Source organism: Prunus mume, linkage group LG4, assembly GCF_029339155.1.
Source record: "Prunus mume cultivar Tortuosa linkage group LG4, ASM2933915v1, whole genome shotgun sequence".
Lineage (NCBI taxonomy): Eukaryota > Viridiplantae > Streptophyta > Magnoliopsida > Rosales > Rosaceae > Prunus > Prunus mume.
Genome location: NC_142701.1, coordinates 20921356 through 20944234, shown reverse-complemented (window position 1 = coordinate 20944234; position 22879 = coordinate 20921356). Strand labels below are relative to the sequence as shown.

The window sequence follows — 22879 nt, the reverse complement described above, 5'->3', positions numbered from 1 at the left end:
CGATAATTGAAATTAATTAGGATTTGAATTGTTAGAAACATAATCTCTAAAACTGAGGATATAATTATTCAACGTTAAATTTTAAAAAAAAGAAAATTAGCATTATGGATATGCTAGAAATTAGGAACTTTTATTATGAAAAAAAATGTAACATTATTTCACAAAACATGAATGTGCATGTGGCATAGATTGTATTTTTAGTGTGTAATATTAGGACAAATATTATCTTACATAACAACTTATTTTTAATTTAAGTTTCCGTTGGAAGGACATATAGTTGAGATAATTTCCCTTATTATTTTCAACCCTCTTTAGCAATTCTCAACTCCAGAGAATATATATATAAGTGATGCAACTACACAATTTGCACCTTGTTTTTAGTTAAAACTTTGTAGCCCACCAATTACATCTTAAACAAACTTTGACACCAAAAAAAGCTGAACAAATGAATAATATCCATTGAATACCAACTTATTCATCATCAAATCTATGAATCTGACTTTAATTCAATCTCCTGTCTTTTGACATCATGAGCTTCTTCTCCTCAGCTGATCTCATACCCTCCATCTTCAACATCTCCAGCAAGAAATCACTCCACGTGTCAATGGGTCCCGGCAAGCACCAATGCACACAGTCATTATACAAAGTCACATTTTCATGTGGCCAGTGGCCATATCTACTAGGATGACCATCTGGCCTTAACAATGAGGCCTGTGTTGTGTCCAATAACCTATATTTCAACCCCTTTTTTCTCCCTTCTTTTACAGCGTTCCTGAACTCCTCAATTTGGATCATGTAAAGCTCCAAATTGGCACCCTCCAATTGTGTCTCGTTGCTCCGAAACGGCATCGTTCTCAAACAGTTCCCTTCCCTGGTTCCACAACCCGTTTTCAAAATGTGACGGTGCAAAAGTCCTAACGTAGGTTATGCCCTTATAATTTTGTAAGCTGTTTATGGCCTTAAAAGCTGACCTAAAAGCCTTTCTATATCCATAGAAAATGCCTACATCAGGCACATTGTCTAGAAGGCAATAGTGGCACCCTGAAATCTTTTGATTTTCATAGTAAACCATCGAACGGAAGAACCAATGGCCCGCAGAAAGTATAATGTAGTCGAATTCCTCTACTTGGGTTGTCCATGCCTCATCAAATTCATCGAGGTAGAGCTCAAAAAGGCCGGTCTTCGTCGGTCCGTTCGTGTAGGTTGCTGCTTTGGATTTGATCAAATGTGGCGTCCAAAATGTTGCCATTGTGAAGTTGTAGGACATGTATTTCCAACGTATGAATTTCTGAGTTGGATCTGGTGTGATTGAAACATCTATTGGATACTCCACCTGAAATTGAACACCAAATCAAAATTTATTTGATTTGTACGGATTTGTGATTTGTGATTTAATTAAGTTAATCTTGATTTGCAGACCAAGAACTTTACTTATTAGAGAAGTGAAGGGTTAATCATTTTATGTCACATATTGGCAGGTCCAGCCAGACCCATGTGGAAGATATTATACATGTAATGAACAAAGCACAAGGTTTAAGATAACTAATCTATAAAATAATTGTTAGTTAAATAGTTAATAGACAAGAACACATGGAGAAGAAGGGGTTGGAGGCCTTCAGCAACTAGATCTGTTTGGACGACAGTTGTCTCGACAAGGATGTCTGTTATTCGAATATATGTCAAGGGGCCCCATGGACAAATTAGTTATTGCCAATCTTGGATTCTCTCAAGTCTTTTTGTTTATCGTTTTTGTTTTCAATCTCGATGTTTTTTAATATAGAAGAGATGCGATTCGAATTTGAGATAATTTAGATTTTGGTGTTAGCTTAATTTCTTAGATCCCAATTTCAGTGATTTATTTATATATTAATATAAATAATAGTCTAAATTATACAAGGGTTATGGGATTTCGCACACATACAAACTATCAAAGTATCATGAAAATTCAAATTTGAGATCACTGATCTGCAACTAAAAATCTTTTTTATTGAACTAGAATGAAATTTTAATTACACTATAAATAAAGTGAAACAATATTGCAAGACATACTCATTGGCACAGAGGGGAGTGGCAAAGATTCCTATCATGCTAGCTAGCTGGACAAGATATTGTAATTAATAATAAAAAAAGGGCGTACTGTTTTTACCTAATCCCCTTTATCCTTCAATTATAAAGGCTTAGGTCAACTAATCTTTTGAAGATCTGAATCTCATGCATATTAGGACAAAATTAGTCTGCTAAACGAGAAATGACACATGTTTTCGAGATCCAATCCACAATTTTAAAATTTTCGCTTTTAGTTTCCAGATTTTCAAGTCAATAATTAATTACCATGCCTGTTCGTGGCAGGGGCCACAAAAAGCTTTTATCAAAATTACACATCATTAGATCATACAACAAAATAAATTATGAAATTATATTTCTGTAATGATATCGTGTTTGTAATCAAAACAACCTGGTTATAAATTAGCATTGTCATTAAAATTTTGTTATGTTTCATCAATAATTACTATCGCTTTTTTTTTTTATAAAGAAAATTATAAGTAGAGGGTCCAAATAAAAACAAGTCATCATAACATGCAAGATTTTTGTTGGTTAATATTATCGTGACATTAAATAATAAGTAGGAAAAAATAGATGGTGGAGGATGATACGTACCCTAGAAAGGAGGCATATCAAGGACTGCATTTGATTTCTGCCCACAGAGTCTCCAACAAAGGCCAAGGACTTGCCTCTAAGCAATTCTAGGAACTGGGCCGGGTTAAAAATAGGAAGCTCACACCCATCTGGCTTCCACCTCCATTTCATGAACTCTGTGTCTGGTCTTCCATACTTCATGCAGTTTTGGTGTTCGTGGATTGCCCAACATGTTTTGTTTGTGTAATAGGGAGCCTCTGGATTTGGAACCCATTCTCCAGTAAATATGTCACACTTTAAATTGCTAGTTACGGATGGCAAATCATCCTCCTCATGAACATGATCATTTAAATGATCTTGTGATGATGATGATGAAGAGGGCACAAGTGGGTTTGAATTAACAGTTTCCGACACAAATAAGGACTGGCTTATTGAAGGGTAATAGAGAGGGATGATTGTGAGAAGAAGTAGGGCAAAGACTAGAAGCACCACTTTTTTTGGTGACTTTTGTGGTGCTTGGCATATTTTCCCAAAGGGAAGCTCAATGTCGTGGTGCTTCATTCAGAGAGAGAGAGAAAGAGAGAGGAGAGAGAGATGGGGGGAGAGAGAGAGAGAGTTTTGATTTCTAAAGGCAATGGGAAATAATAAGAGAGTTAGATAGCTAACTAGGCTGAAACATATGGGTGTGGAAAGTTTCAAAGATCACAAGGAGGGAGGGTGGTTAGCGATTATTATAAATAATTATATTATATTATATGGTTTTGTGGTTTGTGTTGCAATGTGCATGATTGCTACCTCTCTAACCGATCTCTTCTATTATCTACATCAATATAGATATATATTTTTAAAAATATAAGTTTATTATTATTATTAATTAAATCTAAGGCTGCACCTTCACATCTTTGAGAATCTAGTGGGGGATTTAGTTGTAATAATTTAGTGGGATATACAAAAGTTATTAAATTTGGGAGCATTTTTGCTCACCACTTTAACCCAAGGTGTATGCACTCATCACTATTTTCAACACTTGACACATGTCCATAAGCATAATCATGATTACATAAATCAAAGTAAAAAAATTAACCATGATTATGTCTATAGATACGTGTCAAGTATTAAAAATGGTAGTGAGCATGCACCTTAGGTTAAAAGGTTGAGCAAAAATCTTTCCATTAAATTTTCTGGGATGGCCATGAAAAGATATTGTTAGTTCTAGGCTCAAAATTCCAAAATCTATTGTTCAACAAGTTAATTATTAGTTTCTTGAACAATATATAAATCGGGATTTGACATTTTTAAAAATTTCCAAATTCCCAGTGAGACTAATGAGTGGTTTATTGAAAAGTTTGCTAATTATGCATGGGAAATTACTTCACATCAACCATTTCATTATGTTATCTTTCTAATATTTTCTTAATTTCATTTTAGGATCCCTAAGTTCAGAATTTACGTAGAATGTTCAACTTTCAATCTTATATTATATATATGTATATATATATATTATTTAAATAATGAACAATTATATGTGTTCATTCATTGAATTCGAGCAAAATAATTGAATTCAAGCAAAATAATTACGGGTTATATATGTTGATTGAGTGCTTAACAAAAATACAAGAAAAGACACCTATAATTTGTCACCACCTACACATTACATCAGTTGGTATTACATTACCATCATATAATCAATCCGACCTTGCCCTCTATTTATTTTTATAAATGCAGCTATAAATTAATTTATGATATATGTATGGCATTGGTGTGCTTAAGCTGAAAAATTAGGTTGGCTTCTAATCATAACCACCGTGATATCATCTTCTGCAGACTTGACTGTATGCTGGCTCCACCAGTTCAACTCAGATTATTGATCCTTTTAATTATATATTTATATAATTTATTAAGTCTTTATTTCTGTTTTCTCATCATCATCATAATTCAGACACATCCTTCTTCTAATATAGTCTGTTCCCCTTTTTTTCTTAATTTATTTTAAGTGGTTGTTACATATCAGCCATCATGAATGCTGACTGAGTATGATTGGCTAACTATATGATTGTTATATGTGCTTCAAGACATTGAAACTTACTGGTGTCACATATTTTTTTCTTCTTGATTTGGCCTAAATTCAACGGTTATTTAGAAACAGAGTTAAGCCCACTAGAACTATTGCGCAGAAACCCAACTAATTAGTTTCAAGAGGCCAAAGATGGATTTCTATATATTGCTTGCTATACTAGCTGTAGGCTTGTAGCCACAACAACTTATTGATCAACTATGGCGATGAGACTACAAAAAGGTGGGTGAGTGATTGATTGAGCTAAAAAGGCTTTTCCCCCCAGAAATTCTTGTTTGTCACGGTCACAGTCATAGACTAGGTGGATGTCCAACCAAAACCCTTGGGCGATTGGGTTATTTCCAGTGATTGTGGTTCTTGGTTGGTGGCCAGGGCGATTGGGTTTGGTGGTTGGTAGCAAGGTAGGAAGATTTGGGTTGTCGTGGGAGTTGGTTTCTGGAGTCTTTGGTTTTTTGTTTTGTAAATATTATTCTAGAGGGCAAAAGTCCAGCTGTAAATGTTCACCCGTTTTGTGTTTTTTCCTGAGATGGAAGGGTAAAGTTCCCAACTGCCTTGACAACCATTAACTGGTCGACATAAGTCAGCTTTCTTTGGTGTGTGAGCGTGCCACTGCTAGTAATGAAAATCCTAGCAGACTTATTAAAAATAGATAACTTGAGCCCCAAGTTACTGATTTCTAAACAAGTGATTGCGAATTTGGGTGAGGAATATCTTCCAAGTAAGTTCTTTTCTTGCCTCAGACTAGTGAGGATTTCACAATTTATCTTAGTATAAAATCGATGGTTCTGGCCAGAATAACTGATAGGAAATTGTATTGTTTTAGGTAGAACTGCATTTTATAAAACTATAAATATACATATCAATACTAGAAAGACAAAAAGACAGCTGAAACTCCATTTCTGCTTAGATAAAAGACTACGATCCGGGCTGAATCGGATATGTCTGGGCTGGATCGATTGTAACAACTTCAACTACTCAGCTTTAGCTTGTAAATCGATACCAAAGTTCAATTTTGACAGAGCTTTAATCTACTTTAAGCTTTGGGAAGATTTTGAACGGGCGTAATCGCAGTTCTTCAATTTGAAGGGACAGAAGTGGTCGTTCTTGAGGATTTGATAGTCTGGGACTGCATTGTAAAATTTGTTGAGGTTTTCATATTTGAGAAAACTCATACTCTGCTTGTCTTGACTTTTGCTGAACCAAATTTGTAACGAGAGAGATCTCGTTTTGAATGACTTATTTCTCTAAGTATGATCTAAAGCTAGTTTTTCTTGTTTTTGTTCAAATGAAATTTTTGGTTGATTTTTGTTGTTTGTTTTTTTTTTTTTTATGAATTGAGTGTGTTTTATTATGTTCACCCTCTCTTGTATTTATAAGGAATGCTTTGGAGTAGGGGTTTCTTTATTTTTAATAATAGGGTGGCAAAATTCTCAAAAGATCTTTTCATTTTTTAAATGCAAAAGAAAAAAGGGTTTTAATCAATTCTGGCATATAAGCTCTCAACAGTCAGTTCTCAAGATCACTTCCCTGTTTTCCTAAAAGATAACCTAACCCCTTTTTAATTCCAACTGCCTCCTGTGAGAGTTTAAACCGTGATGGTTAGTTTGATTCTCATTTTGAACAGCTCCCTGTCCTCCTGCTTATCTCTTTCTAAGATTTGTAGTTTGCTTATATCTCAGGAGAATCACCTTATTTTGAGTAGAAGAAATATCTGTGATATACATGTAAGAGGGATTTGATTTTCAGAGTTTCATAGATGTCTCTTCCTAGTTTGCCAGCCACTGAACCTCTTTCTTTAGCTCCTAATCAACTCTGTGATAGTTGATTTTGTTGACTTTTCAAAGTCTGAAAAAAAAAGATTTCATGTGGGTTTCTTTTGAGAATAGTTCCTTTTAATAGATCTATGTTGATTTGCTCTTGGGCTTTTTAGAGATGGCAGTAGATTGGGCTCTTGTTTTTTATTTGTCTAGAACGTAATTGTCCATTTGCTTTGGTATTTTTACATTCCTGCCACTTTTGAAAAGACGTGAGCTGGGCTTCTCTTGTTCTATTAATTTGAAGCCCAGGTCTTTTATTTCTCTTGTTTCATGGGCCTTTTGAGAAGTGGGCCGGTGCGTGTTTTGCTTTTGGCCTAAATAGTAAAATAAAACACTATAAATTTTTAAAAAATGACACATGGCATATTTTGAATGGAAGTACTACTACCTGACGTGGTAGTACAATCTCATTCTATAATTTCTAGTGGTTGTGAAGCAAATAAATCTGACGTCCAATTAGAAGATGCCACATGGAAAAAGAAGCTAATTCTAAAAATAGATTATTTAAATCAATAAATCAAGTTTAATAATATATTTAATAGGGAAGCTACCTATTTAAGTTGAGGGAATTCCCTCAATCAAATTATTCCTAACTTCGAAAAATTCCTTAAATTTCTCTCTCTCTCTCTCTCTCTCTCTCTCTCCAGCCGAAATCCTCCTCATCTTTCTCTTTTGTTGGTGATGTTGTTGCCCTGCTTGGACCGATTTTGTCTCCAGTCGCCTAAATCCTCCCCATCTCTCTCTTTTGTTGGTGTTGTCGTTGCCCTGCTTGGACCGATTTTGGAGCAGTGTCGCTACACCCACCTTTGTCGCCGCAACCTTTAAATGTTGCACTTATTCACGCCTCCAGAGAAACCCCAGGTCATCATTAACTTGGCTCCACACAATTCTCTCATGCCTGCCCAAACAGCCAAGCAGATCTTAATCGTAAGGTTGATGAGCCAACTAGGCGAGTCCAGGACCAAAGCAACTTGGTTGATCGACTACTTAGGCAGATCGAACATTGGTTCGAGACTTTGAACCAAGGTTCGATGGTGAAGAGAGAGGATAAGTGAGTGCATCGGCAGATAGCTTGAAAGATCCCAAGGAGATCGAGTAAGGACCCGCAGGCAATAAGGAAGGCAGGAACGAGATGATCAACGTGTTGGAATGTCACGAGCATCCGTTGAGCTGCGACCAAAGTAGGATGAGCCTCTGTTCAAGATTAGGCCCACAAACTAACGTGCACTCAAGACTGGGGGTACAATCTAATGTCCACACCCACTTGGGCCTATAGAGAAGCATCTGTTCGAGATTAAGCCTATAGGCAGACCAACCTCATAGTCCTCTTACATAAAGAGCGTGAAGGAAGGCACTTACTTGCTTGAATCAGAAGAGTAGATTCCATGCCACATGTTGCGGAGAATCCGTCTCAAGCCTAATCTACCAATGCATAGAGCCGGTAGGCGATCTGGAGAGAACAACCCCCTTCAGTTGATGAGGAGGTTGATTAGTGACGACGAACACTACATACATAGTCAGCAAGAGCCACAAGCATTGCAAGTGGAAGATGTCGACAAGCTCGTGAATGAATCAACTCCAAGGCCTAAGGGTTGAAGAATATTTGGAGGATGCCCTGCGCAAATAAGTAGACTAAGTGAACTCCTCACCATTCCCCGACAAAATTGAGCAAGCAACCCCACCAAGGAGGTTTTCAATGCCTACATTTACACCATTCAAAAGGTACTCCGACCCCAAAAGCCACCTCAAGCATTTCAGGAGTGTCATGATACTCTACAAAGGCAATGATGTGCTGATGTGCAAGTTGTTTGCCATGACCTTACGGGGAGTAACCCAAGATTGGTTTCATACCTTAGCACCCAAGTCTATTAGCAGCTTCAGAGAGTTAACCCTAACCTTTAAAAAGGTGTATACTTCCTACCAGGTGATCAAGAAGCAAGTTGACCACCTTTTCAACTTGAAGAAAAAGCATGATTAGTCTCTCCGAGATTACTCTCACCATGAATCACTGCTTCTCTCCCTCTATCTCTCTCTTAATCTCACCACTCCTTCTCTCACTGACTCTCTCAACTAATACCTCTCCCGACCCTCCTCTCTCTCTCTCTCTCTCTCTCTCTCAACTCTCACGGTCACTCTCTCCCTCTCACAATGATAACATTGAGGTTATGGTTTTTAAATTTTAATTGTTATTGTTAGGTTTTTAAGATTTAGGATTTGGTTGTTAAATGTTTGGGATTTTTTTTCTTATGCTATTTGAAAGAGTTGCTTCTCTGCTTGAGATTCCACTCAAAACATCAAGGTGAGGTTCTCTGCTTCTCAAGGTCAAGAAGAGGAGAGAGAAGGAGAAAAGGTTTGTTTTATTTATAAAAAAAGATGTTAATTTTTTGGTTTTAAATATTTTAAAAGATGTTACGTTTTTTCTATTTTTTTTTTAACTTGGAGTCCCCAAAGACGAGAAAAATATTAGCCTACCCTAAATTCCTAAGTCCACCATTGATTATAACAACGTTAATAATGGGTTAAGGTTGATATACCATGATATTTTGAACTTTTGTTGTCCTTGGAATGAACAAAAGTGTCCATATATAATATGAAATCCAAGAAGCATAAAGTACACGAAAAAAGCTCTGGTTGAGTGACATTAATGTTTGAGATTTTATGAGGATTCACTCAACCTGCAATATGTGGGTTAGGGTTGATGATTGAGATGCATAAGAAACACAAGATAATTGAAGTTATTGACTATCTTATGACCTGTATATGATGACATCTGCCATTTGATATTAAATTTTCCGTGTAGGCAAGAAAAACTCTTAAAGAGTTTAACTCTAGTGCTTTTCAAAGGGAGATTTTCCAATTCTAGGAAAGTGGCTTATTTGGATGGGGATAGATAGATATGCATGGCTAATATCCATGTGTGTGCGTGGCTGCATTTCTATCTCAAAATTTGAGGCTCACTTGGCACTGCATGTCCACTTCTAGGCTATATGTGTATGTATCGTTCTCTCACTAAACAAATAATTAAAGAAAATTCTTCCACCTCACACTTTTTGTCACCATCCCTTTGGCTAAGTGAGCAATCAGCTTGTTTCTCGTTCTTTAAGGACGGACGCAAACCACTCCATTTTGTGGTGTTTGGCCAACAAAAGATGTTTCAGATGAATTCTATTTTCCATTATTTATTTATTTATGGTAATTTCATCATTTCCATTAAAATGACTGAGAAAAAGGGAAGGATTTGAGTAATTAATAGATTTCAAAGTGATTAGATGTATAAAATTGTGGCTGCTTTTGTGGCCAATTATTGTTAATTGATGGAGCATATTATTATTTAGTAGTAACTGACTAACAAATCCAATTTATATATATATATATATTTCTTGGAAGATACAAATTTTCCCTTATGTTTTCTGGCATCTTCAAAATTATCATACATATGATATTGCTCATAGATAAAATACAGATAATTAACTTTAATAGGAAAATGGCATCGCATTGGATGAAATGCAATCGCTCTTGTCAAGACTGAAAAGGACACAATAACAAAAATATACAATTGTGATTGTTTTCCTTCCATCTTTTTCTTTCTAAAAAATAAAGAAATATGAGAAAAATGACCCTTGGATTTTACAGAGAATCAAGTCGTTCTTGTAAACACTAAAAACATATAATCCTAGCTCAATCAACTTTTTTTTTTTTCCAGACTAGCTCAAGCTACTTAAAAACCACCCAAATGCGGAGAAAGTCTTAAATTTTCACGTGATAAGAAAGATAGATACATAAAATTATATAGAAACCTACAAAGAGGAAGTGTTTCTCCAAAAAGTGGGCATTAAAGAGAAGTCAAAGGGGGTGGTGATCAATAAGGCCTTATAAGTATTGCGTGGTAAGCCTTCCAAGTTCTATAAACGCTTACATTGTGAGCTCCAACTCCTCCAACCGTTTTGATTCATTCATATTACCTCTCCCACTTTGTTTTTTCCAAACTCCATTCATCTCCATGATCTCTCTAGCACTCTCTCTCTCTTTCTCTCTCTCTCATATTAGATAGATTTCAAGTTCACTCTCAAATCTCAACCTTTCAATCTCAAACTTTGTTTTGCCAAAAACACATGTTATGTTACTTTCTCTGTCTCAAATCTCAGTTCCCTTTGGTGGTTTGTAGCCAGAATTTGGGTTTTGGTTTTCTTATTCATTGCTCAATCTGCAGGTTTTGTAGAGTTGAAATGATGATGCTGGGATTGGAGAGGTTGGTGTTGAATTTGAAATCCAAGTTGAGGTCTTTGAAGGTGAACAAGAAGCCTTATGACAAGATTGAAAAGAGTGAGAGCATGAGAGTTGAAATAAGGAGCAAGAAGGCCAGAAAGCTCATTGAAAAGAGTTTGAAAGTAGCAGATTCTCCCAAGTCCAAAACCTTCGCTTTTTGATGATTGTATTTGTATATGTATATATATGTCACAAAACATCAAAAGCTAATGCTTTCTTTCTCCCCTCTTTTGGGTATACTCCCTTATGCAATAGAATAAGGTGATTATGGAGGGCCTTCCTCCCCTGTTTTGGATAATTTGCCTCCCTAACTTTGATTCTCTCTCTCTCTCTCTCTCTCTCTCTCTCTCTCATACACAAACAATCACTCATAGAATCATATTATTCATAACATTGTCATATCAAGAAAACAAGGTGTGAATTTTTCCAAGATTACAATCTTTGGAGAGAGGTTATTAATTTCCCTCCATGTTTTTGTTTTCCATATATGCATAAGCAGCTAAGCATCTAGATAGCTAGAACATGAATATGCCCCAAAACTACTTTCTTTCTTCGCCAAGCTTCTGGATCCTTTGAAGCATAGAATTTGGAGTAATGAAATCCCCAATAGCACAAAGATGCCAAAAAGAAGAAGCAAGAACCCATGTGAATACATATATTTGCACCGTTTTCTTATCCCCTCTCAACTTTAGTGTGTGGACACATAAAATTTGAAACGTGGTTAAAATTTGGAAATTAAGCAGTTTCCTTCAGTTGTCGTCATGCATTTTTGTTTTCATGCATCTTCTACTACTTTCCGACCTAATGTGGAAGAAATCCCTTGTCATTCCATCTCATCAAGATAAATAAATACATACATCATCTGCAAACAAATGTTCCATTTGATCGAAGTCATTGAGATTAACGCAATAAAATTAGGTCATAGAATGAGATATGGAAGACAGAAGACAAGAGACAGAAAGTTCACTCGTCATTTCAAAGGCTTGCATTATTATTTCCGGAAAATCAACTCCACATTCATTTTCCACTACACTTAGGGCTAAGGTTATCCACATATTACACTGAAAAAGGTTTCAAAAAGAGTTTTTTATCTTCTCTTTTTTCGCAAAACGGTGAACGAATGAGTCATAGGACCACAAATCAATATAAATGGATAAAGTGACAGAAAACAGAAGAAAGTGATAGAAAGCACTCTAGAAAATGTTTCATTAAGTTTGTTATCTTTATTTTGGTTTTAGTATCAATCATTTTATGTGAGCAAAATGTTACGAAATATAGCGATTTGTTAGTTACCAAATTCTCGTTTAATATTCGTTTTATATATGTACGTATGTATTTTTAAAAATATTTCCGTTTTTTGTACATATCTTAAAGACTCGATAAAAGAAATAAATTTTAAAATTCAAATGTAAAATACACATTATACACGTACATAGTATTCTTCATGTTTAATGCACGTATATTTATAAAATCTTCAATAATACATATAAAATTCACATATTATACATATATTTTTTCACATATTGTTGAATAAAAATAATATATATTAAATACTATTGAGTGGCTGAACTTTTCATTTGTATTTTGCAAAAAATTTATCAAATAAAACACGTACGTATTTTATTCATACTTTTTCCCTTTTTTACAACCTACAGGCCAGATACTTTATAGATATTGAAAAGCCAAAAGTCGATTAGTAGCGTGAATTTGATTATAAAAGAGCAAGCAGAGAAAGGGATACGAGAGTGACGTAAGAAATGGTCGAAAAGAAGAGCAGAATACATGAAATAATATTTTGAATATATAACGAAATACTATTGCAAAAATAGACGAAAACAAGTAATAGGAATTGACCAACCTTCCTCAAATGAAATTATATTTATATGTGAAATCAAAAACAGTTTCAAATGTTTTAAGAATTTGTCTGCATTAAAATGCCTTGGTTTCATCGCAAGCTTGAGAAGATAACACCATCTTTCTGCAAGAGAGTATGGACTATAAGAATGGTAGAGCTAAAGGACCGCATTCATTGCCAGTGCTCATGACTTCTTAACCCCTTGAAGATACTTGGTACAAACACGATATCAGCTTTTCCATTACTCTATGAAGGATTGAGGCATTCTTGATGTTTTTTGGCGATGTATATCAATGGTTGAGAAGGTAGACCAGTCGGAGATCCTTGCAGTGAATGCACGTCCATGGAAATAAGGGAGGGTCCAGGCAGTAGGAATGGATGCACCGGCTGTGGCAGAGATTGCAAGCGACCAGAAGTTCTTCAGGTTCCCGACCACTACATGCAACACAAACAGTTCCTGATGGGGACTGTTTAACCCCAGAGGACAATAAAAGAAAAAGAACAATTAGCCACAGAGACTACCAAAACAGCAAAAGATTTTAAAATCATACAATCTTCAATATCCTGTACTCAATATAATAGCACATAAGTATTAGGTTAAACAGCAAAAGAATTTAATCAGCAATCCTATACTTAATATAACAGCACAGGAGTGTTTAGCTAATACCGCAGATTACTGATTTTCAGTTGGAAAGACAACTAATACATTCAACTCCTAACAAAAGTAAGCAGTCATGAAGCAGGAGTTAGATGTCACACAAAAATATTTCCCTACCGACATATTGCCAAATGATGTACCAAGAGAGGTTTAAAACGAAGTTTACCTAGCACCAAGCTTACCAACACTCAGATGAGATCTAACACCAAATCTAACAACAAGAAGGGGAGTTTGCATACCTGAGCACCAAAATTGGGTATTCCTCGGTAAGTAGGAACTGGTATGTCCATTTTTGGGGCTGATGGAATGGTTTGGGAGTATATTTTCTGATCAATCATGTCAGCATCATCAACCTTGGTAATGCTTGTAAAACTAGCCTTGCATAAAGGGCATGTTGAATTCTTGCTCTTCGAACCCTACATGTAAACCATCACCCAATATGAATTGTGAATTGTACCCTTAGACGTTCAACAACAATTGGAACCAGAATGAAAATTTGTTTCAGAATTTAAGTAAACGCGGAGAAAATTTAGAAAGCTTGCACAACCAACTATACAATTATAAAGTGAAGGAGAGCATAATTTTTTTACCATATGACCAGCCCAGCTTTCAATGCATGAATAACAGAACCGATGACCACATGGCAAAATTCCTCTGGTTGAACTAAATTCTGTCCAGCATATTACACATGATAACTCCATCGAAGGAGGAATTCTGGTGGCATCTTCAGTCCCAAACCTGTTTTTGAATTCCTCTTTCGAGTTCTCAACTTCAAAGCATCCATCTTGTGGAGTTCCCTCCAGAGAAGTTGGTGCATCCTCAACATATATATTTGGATCCTTGGAAGGAGATAGGTGATTCTCATCAACCTCCAGAACACCTTTCAGACCACGATTTCTGATCCGTCTTCGGATATGCATGCCATTGTCAGTTTTTCCTTCAGTTCCCAATATATTACCATTTCTTTCTTCACCTGAATCATCAGAAAGGACTGTGACAACATCCTTATGCATATTCTGAAATCTGATTGGGTGGCACTCTTGATCAGAGTCTGAGAGTGCTGATTCTTTCATATCTCTACCGATATTCCATTTTGCAAGTCTTCTGCCTTTTCGTGAAGTTTCAGCCATGCTGCTTCCATTTCCACTGGAAATATTTCTTTTAGCTCTTGCCAAATGTGCGGAAGACTCTTGAAGCTTCCCACCAAGAAAAAGAAAAGAAAAAAGAAAAAGGAAAAAGGGTGTTAAGATTGCATAATGGTAGTGATTAATCTTAATGATCTGATATTGAAAATTGAAGGCCATACATTCATTGTTACTTGATCATAGAGCTATCAGGCCTTATAGAACATTTCGTAGAAATATGAAGCTTAATTCCATAAACTTCTTTTGCTTGACAATTACATAAACACTTATCCATTAAAAAAAATGCAAAAAAGCTTATAAGGGTCGCAACCCAAGTCCACAAACAATATACAAGAGAAGACCACCAGAGGCAAAAGAAGAATGAAAAAAAAGATGCCTAAAAGTTAGTTGAATTTATTACCTCCATTCTAAGTGATGTAGTTAAAGGAGGATCTTGAAAACAGGGTCTGCTACATGATCGCAGTTCTTGCTTTGAATTCCTTCTAACATGTTTCTGCTTTGACTTAAGAGAACTGTTGTTTTCTTTAAATTCAGGAAACAAATCCTACAGTAAATTCACATGAATAAGTATTATCAGATCATTCTGAACCAAACAAGCCTGCCGAAATGCTAAGAAGCACGGACACGGATACGGATACGGGGATACGATACGACACGACACGGGGATACGACAAATCAAAATGAGGATACGATACGTCGTGGATACGGTAATTTAAAAAATATATAATAATTTAAAAATAACAGATAATATTATTACTTTTAACATACTTCCACTTGTCTTGGTTATAATATTTTATTACTTTTAATAAGACAAACAAAACAAAATCCTTTTGTCAAAACGATAAGACCAGCCATCACGTGGGGTGTGGGTGAAACTGTGAGATTATTAAACAAACAAAATCCTTTGACCCAAAAAAAAAACAAACAAAATCCTTTTGTCAAAAGGATAAGACCAGCTATAGAACAGAGAAGCACGCGTGAGAAAACAAAATGAAAATGGAGAAGAGAACCCGACGCCGCCAACAATGAAGCACCGCTGGATGAAGAAGAAGAAGGAAGATCTGGGCTTCTTATTTATATCGAAGAAGAAGGAAGATCTGAAAGAAGAAGAAGTGGAGACGTTTTCTGATACACGTATCCTAAACAATGGATACTCGTATCTGTAATGTCAGATACTCGTATCTTTTTGTCGTTGACCGTATCCGTTTAGTCGGATACGTATCCATTGCGTATCCGCACGTATCCACAGCGTATCGTATCCCTCAGCGTATCGGATACGGGATACGCGCCTCAACCAGCGTATCCGTGCTTCTTAGCCGAAATGAGACATACAGAAATGCTTCAACGAAGGAATTTTACAGAAAACATGCACGATGAAATTAGTTGTAGAAGATAGATTTTTACTGAAGCTACCTCGTTTAAAAGACATGAATCAGTCAAAACAGAACGGCGAGAAGCTCCACACCCCAACTCGATAATTTGTTCAGAGTCATCACAAACATTTGATTTGTCAGAAAGCACATTCCAGTTCTTAGTCGAGACACCCACCTTAGCAACAGGTGGAGGTTCTAGCAATAAGGGTCCGACTTCCTGTCCACTGCAAAGAATTGAAACCCAAAAGGCATCAATCCCTGATCACAAATTTATTTTGCAAGTAAAACACACAAATTAAGCAGCAGCAACAAGATTAAACTAGTAATCTGGAAGTAACAGCTCACTTATGCTAACATCTATATCCCCTATCAAATCACTTATTGGTTATTGCTAAAAACTTAGATCCTAAACCAAGGAATATGGCACATAATTAGCTCGCTGAAGCTAGCATCTTTAATCTTAAGTAAAGTTAAGTAAAATCAATTAAGTGAACAGCCGGCGAATGATATAGGCAATTTAGAGTCTCAATTCGGAAAAAAGCAGTCATTTTTGAATTTTAAACTGGAAAATACTAACAATCCCAGATGTAATCTAAAACTCCATTTCGTAAAGAAATGGGAAACTAAGCAATTTAGGCATACCATTGCAGAATATAAGGACGCTCAGGAACTCGTTTTCCTTGCTTTATGCAATCCTCAACCCACCGATGGTTGAGAACTATCGTATTGAACTTGTGAGCCAGTTCATATTTCTTTCCTTCGAACTTCCAACACACCTAATCACCCCATCCAAACAACGCAACCATGAAAACAAATTTAATCACTTTGCCTAATTAGAACAGATAATACATAAAAATGGGTTCTCAAACCAACCAAGTGAGTGGTGGATCGGGACAGCGCACCGACATAGCTCGCGCCGGCATGAGAGATAAGCTTGATAAGGTTGAAGCGGTCCGAGCCGTGGTACCCACTAACGGTTGCGATCACCGATTCCATGCCTTGAATTGGAGACCCCATAGCCTCTGCAAATATACGAACACTTCAGCAATTGGATCTTTGTAAAATCAAAGAGTCCACGAACCAAATCGATGGGTATATACAAATGCAATAAATAAAATATTAAAATCTTACTCTGTTAACGCACAAAGAGAAAATTAAATAAACATTTAAAATTGCTAGATCAGGAAACTGCAGAGCAACCCTAATGGCCAAATCGTTACAGAATATGCTTCGAATCGAGCTTAGTAAGGGTTTTGGAGAGAGAGAGAGAGAGAGAGAGAGAGAGAGAGAGTTTCACCGTGAGACTGGGTACGGCGAAGCGGGTGGTGTTGCTCAGCCATAAAAAATGATTTGGCGGGAAATTCGAAAATTTTGAAATCTTCCAGAGACGAAGGAGAGGGCCAATATCTTCATAAATGCCGCGGATCTGGGCCCCACCCGAAACCACTCTATACACACCCAATAGCGATATTTAGACACCCGACACCCAACTTTTTGTCTAATTTGCCCCTACAACTTACTTGGTTTTAAAAAAAAATTTAACATAACATACAATTTTTTTTATTTTTTATAAAAAAATAAAAGATACTTAGAAAAATATTAAAAATTTGAAACGACGTCGCTGGTCTACCGGTAGCCAGAGGCACATCATATGACTTACAATTTTAGAAATACTAAATTTGTTGTACTTGAGAGTCTTAATGTGCATATGAGAGTCTCTACGTAGCCTCGATGCTCTCCTTCGCTTGGATCCAATTTGATTATCTCTGAAACACTAACGATTGTGTAAGGAGCGACTGCAAACCATATTCTTCTCATTTGAATTCTATAACAAACCGCGTCCGTTGTCCGCAGCACAACTGGTTACAGAATACCTTCCTTTTTTTCTTTTTCTTTTTTTCTAACCACATACGAGATTCAAGAATGAAGAAAGAAGCTGAAGACCATTATAATGTTATTCAGGTAGCCGACTCAGGCAAAAAACACAACGTAACAGGCGATCGGAGATTTAGTGGAGTGGGTATCCTAACAACTACACTATTTCTTAGACAATTTCATTGATAATTTGGGTAATGAATTGAGCTCATCTTCGAACAGGGTTGCCCCCTCCCCCTCCTCGTGGTGGTGGTGCCTCATACCCACTTCCACCACGAGCAGGTGGTGTTGCGGAACCATAAGGCGCATTGCTTGTAGGCATATGTCCTTGAGGACCAGCAGCACCTCTAGACTGTGCATCATAGTTGACACCCCGGGATGGATCGTAACCGGGTCCTCTTTGCACTTCATAATTTGGTCTTTGTACATCATATCCAGGTCTCTGTGCATCATAGGCAGCTCCTCTTTGTGTATCATAACCAGGTCCTCTCTGTGTATCATAACCAGATCCTCCAGAGGCATCATAACCAGGCCCTCTTGGTGCATCGTAACCAGGCCCTCTTGGTGCATCATAAACAGTCCTTCCAGGTGGTCCAGGTTGAGCTCCCACTAATGGAGGAGTTCCAGCAGCTGTAGCACCACCACCACCTGCAGCAGCAGCAGCAGGAGGGAAGGGGGCACGTCCCTATCATACAAAATACAGAGTAAAAGTGCGTAAGCTTTCATTTGAATCACTCTGGTGGCAATGAGGATATTACTGTTTAATTGAAAGTAAAAAAATGAAAAACAAGATCGCACTACAAATTCTTAAGAGGTTATCAGCAACCATATTCTACCAGGTCTTACATAACTGAAAGTTAATACTTGGTTTTTGCGACTGAATTGAAGTTGTTTTAGTGTTCCAGTAATAAGGTGTGATAAAACGTTGTATGGTTGTCACCTACACATTATTTTCCAGCAAATACCTTCTGACTCTGATTTCACTGTCTGGCAAGGAACACCTTTCGAGAAAAATGCAAGCAAAAATAAAAGATTTTTGACAACCGCTGATACAATTTCTAGCCTCCATTTAGTCATGATTCATAAAATGATAATTAGAGCTTCAAGTATTTTCAATAAGGCTTCAATCTGATGAGCATGGTGGTATTGACATGACGATAAACTATTTTGATAAGTATTCAAGCAATAGTCTTGTGTCAGAGTGTGTGGATGGATAAGCCATTGCTTTCACCAAGACATACTATGTTATTGCAAACAGCCAATCCCAGCTCACACAGTAAGGACTTAAACAACCTGGCATAGTACCATAATTTTGGAATTTGAAGGAGAAAAGTAAAAGAATAAGATAAAAACTAACAAAAGTCAAGATGTGCAAGATGACATACCTGGGGAACACCATAGCTATCTTCATAAGCATTTTGTCCTATTGCGTGCCCAGTAGCCTCATTTTCATTATTTCCAGGAGTTCCATAATAAGGAGCACCTACATTTCATTGCCCCAGAGAAGCCATCCACAATGTATTAAAGATCAAGGTAAAGAGTATCCAAACAACCTCAAATAAAACGAATTAAGTTTACCAGTTCTTCTATCAACATTAGAATTATTCAGCAACTCTGCTCGGAGCTTTTCCACCTCCCTAGCCATGGTAACATAGTTCTTCTCCATGACCTGAAGCGATTCAAGGTGGTCATTGTATAATTTCTTTTCGTAGTCATAAGTCGCCCTGCACAGTTCAAAACAACAGAAAATGACGAGGGTTTTGCATAAGTGAAAAACCAAACTGACCCAAGTAAAAAGCATACAGGCGTTGAAGTTTGAAGATATGAAAAATAGAACATAAAACACAAACCTGCAATGCTGATATTCCTGCCTCAGGCTATCAAGCTGTGATACCAAAGCAGGAATCTGCTGCACATCTGTATGAGCCCTCTGAAGATCCTGACTGAGTTGTTGCACTTTGGCAATGAGTTCTTGCCTTGACACAACCAAGTTTTGGGCTTCAGCTCCAGCCTGCTGTAGCTCCAACTTAACAGGCTCTGCTGACTTCAGCTCAGCTTCCATCTTGGCTATTTTATCCACAAGGCCCCTCATCTGCTGTTCTCTCTCAGACTTGATAGCACCTATCTGGGCATGCAATATCTGCAACTCATGTTGAGCACCTGCCAGTTCTTGTCTCAAGGTTCCATGGGTGGCAGCAAGTCTCTGGTTCTCATTTACAAGCCTTTCCATCTCGACATGTTGTGCAGCCAACTTCTGCTCCATAACTTGTGGAGGAGGCAACATATCAAATGGAGGATAGGCACCATGGGGTGGGCGTATGCCCGGACCAAACGGGTCGGGTCCGGGAAGTGGTCGACGAAGATGAGCAGGTGGAATTCGACCTTTGCTTCCCATTTTTACCAATTCACTCAAACCCTCCTAACAATTGAAATTTTTTCCTGCATAATCAAAACTTACAATATAAGAATCACAGCAATCTTGCAAACATTTTTCTTTAGATTTCTAAAATAGGATTGCTTTCTAGAATCACGGCGCGTGGGTGTCTTCGAATCGACGGGCAAACTTTATACCAACATGTCAAGCACAATGAGAGGAGTGTTTTTGGTTCTTGGACCCCGGCAAAAAGTGGCCGGAGTGGGCTAAATCATGGCCAACCCGGGAGAGTTTTGGCCGGAGCTTCCCGAGCTCCGGCCGGCGGCTATAGCCGTCAACTGCGTCGATTAAGATAGGGGGAAGATATATGGAGGATAGGGATACCTTTTCCAAGTGGTGGCACGGCTTGAGGTGACCTGAATCGGCGCCGGCGATGGTGACAGCGGCTGGGCAGTTTTCCAGTCCAAAATCGGGCACGATATTGAGTTGTTGACGTCGATCAATGGGTGGGTTAGGTACAGGAAGAAGAGAGGAAGAGCTTGGGGGTGATGGCGCCGGTCTCCGTGACCGGACGGCGACGAATCTTCGGTCTGAAAGTGAGACAGCGCGGGAGAGAGAGAGAGAGAGAGAGAGAGAGAGCTCGCGTCTGACGAGAGAGCTAGATGTCTCTGAAAAAAAGTAGCCCCTTGTGCCAATTGGTTTTTTCAAATTTTTTATTTTATTTTAGAATTAAAAAAAGATAATAAATAGTTGTGTTCATAAAAATAAAATTTTTTATTTTATTTTATTTTTAATTTAAAAAAATTAATATAAAAAATATAAATTTGACATATTATCTTCATTTAATTAATAATTTTAATTCTTAATATTTATATTAAATAAGGACAAGATTAGCAGCTAGCAAACACCAAATTTGTGCAAGTACTCTCGTTTTCACCAGAAGATAATGCTAACATAATCAAGATTCTTCCAACTCAAACTAAACCCTATTCACATCTATCAAACACTTTTTTTTTTGTATATGATGCAAATAATAAAAATTAATAATGTGTGTATAAATACATATATTATATAAATATAATGTATATGACGTTTGCTTGATCAATCATGTCTCCATAGCTTCTTCTCATCAAGGTGGCCTGTACCCTTTCTTCAACATATACAGCAAGATCTCATTCCACGTATCAATGGGGCCTGGCAAGCACCAGTGAACACAGTCGGCAAGAGTCATGTTCCTATGAGGTGAGTGTCCATAGAAGTTTGGGTGTCCATCAGGCCTCAGCAACATAGCTTCTGTTGTGTCCATCAACCTAAACTGCAGGCCTCTCTGCAGGCCTGGCTCTTCCGCTGCTTTTAGCTCCTCCACTTGAGTCAAGTACATTTCCAAAACATACCCATCTAGCTTCGTTTCTTCTTTGGTAAAAGGCTTTGTCCTCACACAGTTCCCTCCCTCGTTCCATGCCCCGTTTTCAAAGTGTGATGGAGAAAACGTCCTTAGAAATGTCACCCCCTTGTAGTTTTTAAGGCTTCCAAGAGTTCTAAACAACGTTCGAAAGGCCTTTCTGTATCCGTAGGAGGTGACAAACAACGTCATGTTGTCTTGGTGGCACTTGTGACACCCGATAACGCGACCATTTTCGTGGTATATCAGTGGCCGGAAGAACCAGTGTCCTACTGAGACGATCACATAGTCAAATTGTTCGACCAGAGTTAGCCATGCCTCGTCCGGCTCATCTAAGTAGAGGCTCATGAGGCTGTTAAAGTCATGTCCACTGGGATCTACGTCTCTAGATTTAACCAAGTAGGGGGACCAGAGATTTGCTATGGTGAAATTGTGATCATTGTAGACATAGCGCTTGAAGTAATCTGTGTTTGAGGAATATTCGTGAGAAATGTCCTCAGGATAAGTCACCTGAAAGAAAAACAAAAAACACACAATCTTGTAAATCTTGATTTGTTTAAAATCTTTGTAGGCTAGTTTGAATGCTTACAGTGGCTAAGAGGCAAAGCAATGACTGCATTTGATTTCTTCCCACGGAGTCACCAAGGAAAGCCAATGACTTGCCTCTAACAAGCTCCAAGAACTGAGCTGCATCAAACAAGGGCAACTCACAAGCATCAGGCTTCCACCTCCATGTCATGAACTCCGTATCAGGTCTCCCAAACTTCATGCAGTTTTGTTGATCAATGATCAGATTGCAAGTTTCATTTGTGTAATAAGCAGGTCCATCAGGATATGGAACCCAGTTCCCGCTAAATATCTGGCATTGATCTTCTTTTTCGATGCTTTTCGAACTTCCGGCATTGCTCTTAGGAGACGGCAATGGGGAATTTGAGATGTTGTTTAGACAGAGAGGGATTGTAATCAGCAAAATTAAGGTAAGGGCAAGTAGAAAAAGTTTTTTGTGGGTGTTGTTGGGTTGTGTGGATTTTCCATTAGGGATATCAATGGCATGAAATTTCATGGTGGAGAAGAGAACAGTGAGGCGAGATATATTCAAGCAATATATATACAGGGCCGGTCTTGAGATTTTGAGAGCCCTGTGCTAACCTTAAACTGGGGCCTCACATAAGTTAACACAAACTTACACCATTACGTAATGTCATACAATAAATGTTTTTTTCCTTGAAGTGACCAAAGTACCCCTATTCCCAAGGGCAAAATTGAAATTTCACAAAAGAATTAAATTTGATTAAATCGATTAAATTGTATCAGGGATGTTAGACCTTTTGAATAATCACCATGATTGTGATGATGAGTCTTTGTCGTAATAGATCATATTCAGATATTAAATATTTTTTAGC

At 37.4% G+C, this 22879-nt stretch overlaps 4 protein-coding genes across 6 annotated transcripts; all 4 read right to left on the bottom strand.

Moving 5' to 3' along the window:
• Positions 1-316: 316 nt before the first annotated feature.
• Positions 317-3316, bottom strand: LOC103329647 (protein trichome birefringence-like 19). The gene is given in 3 exon segments (XM_008232145.3): positions 317-867; positions 869-1333; positions 2659-3316. Coding segments are annotated over 3 exon segments (1371 nt in total). The 5' UTR covers positions 3199-3316; the 3' UTR covers positions 317-501.
• A 9337-nt stretch (positions 3317-12653) lies between these two features.
• Positions 12654-17309, bottom strand: LOC103329696 (zinc finger (C3HC4-type RING finger) family protein / BRCT domain-containing protein). 3 transcript variants are annotated; one of them, XM_016793678.2, is made up of 8 exons: positions 17123-17308; positions 16699-16847; positions 16468-16601; positions 15866-16049; positions 14853-14996; positions 13898-14503; positions 13547-13723; positions 12654-13116 (listed from the first exon to the last, which is right to left on the bottom strand). In XM_016793678.2, exons 1-8 carry the CDS (start codon positions 17163-17165, stop codon positions 12940-12942), a joined length of 1614 nt encoding a protein of 537 aa, XP_016649164.2. In that variant the 5' UTR covers positions 17166-17308; the 3' UTR covers positions 12654-12939. The 3 variants fall into 3 exon arrangements, with proteins under 3 accessions (XP_016649164.2, XP_008230418.2, XP_088906327.1); XM_008232196.3 differs by having other exon boundaries at positions 16957-17189; XM_089050201.1 differs by lacking the exon at positions 14853-14996 and having other exon boundaries at positions 17123-17309.
• A 440-nt stretch (positions 17310-17749) lies between these two features.
• On the bottom strand, positions 17750-20798 carry LOC103329646 (sarcolemmal membrane-associated protein). The gene is made up of 5 exons (XM_008232144.3): positions 20459-20798; positions 19551-20139; positions 19279-19424; positions 19086-19183; positions 17750-18385 (listed from the first exon to the last, which is right to left on the bottom strand). Exons 2-5 carry the CDS (start codon positions 20093-20095, stop codon positions 17909-17911), a joined length of 1266 nt encoding a protein of 421 aa, XP_008230366.1. The 5' UTR covers positions 20096-20139; positions 20459-20798; the 3' UTR covers positions 17750-17908.
• A 188-nt stretch (positions 20799-20986) lies between these two features.
• Positions 20987-22568, bottom strand: LOC103329645 (protein trichome birefringence-like 19). The gene is made up of 2 exons (XM_008232143.2): positions 22066-22568; positions 20987-21986 (listed from the first exon to the last, which is right to left on the bottom strand). Exons 1-2 carry the CDS (start codon positions 22537-22539, stop codon positions 21204-21206), a joined length of 1257 nt encoding a protein of 418 aa, XP_008230365.2. The 5' UTR covers positions 22540-22568; the 3' UTR covers positions 20987-21203.
• Between the last annotated feature and the right edge of the window lie 311 nt (positions 22569-22879).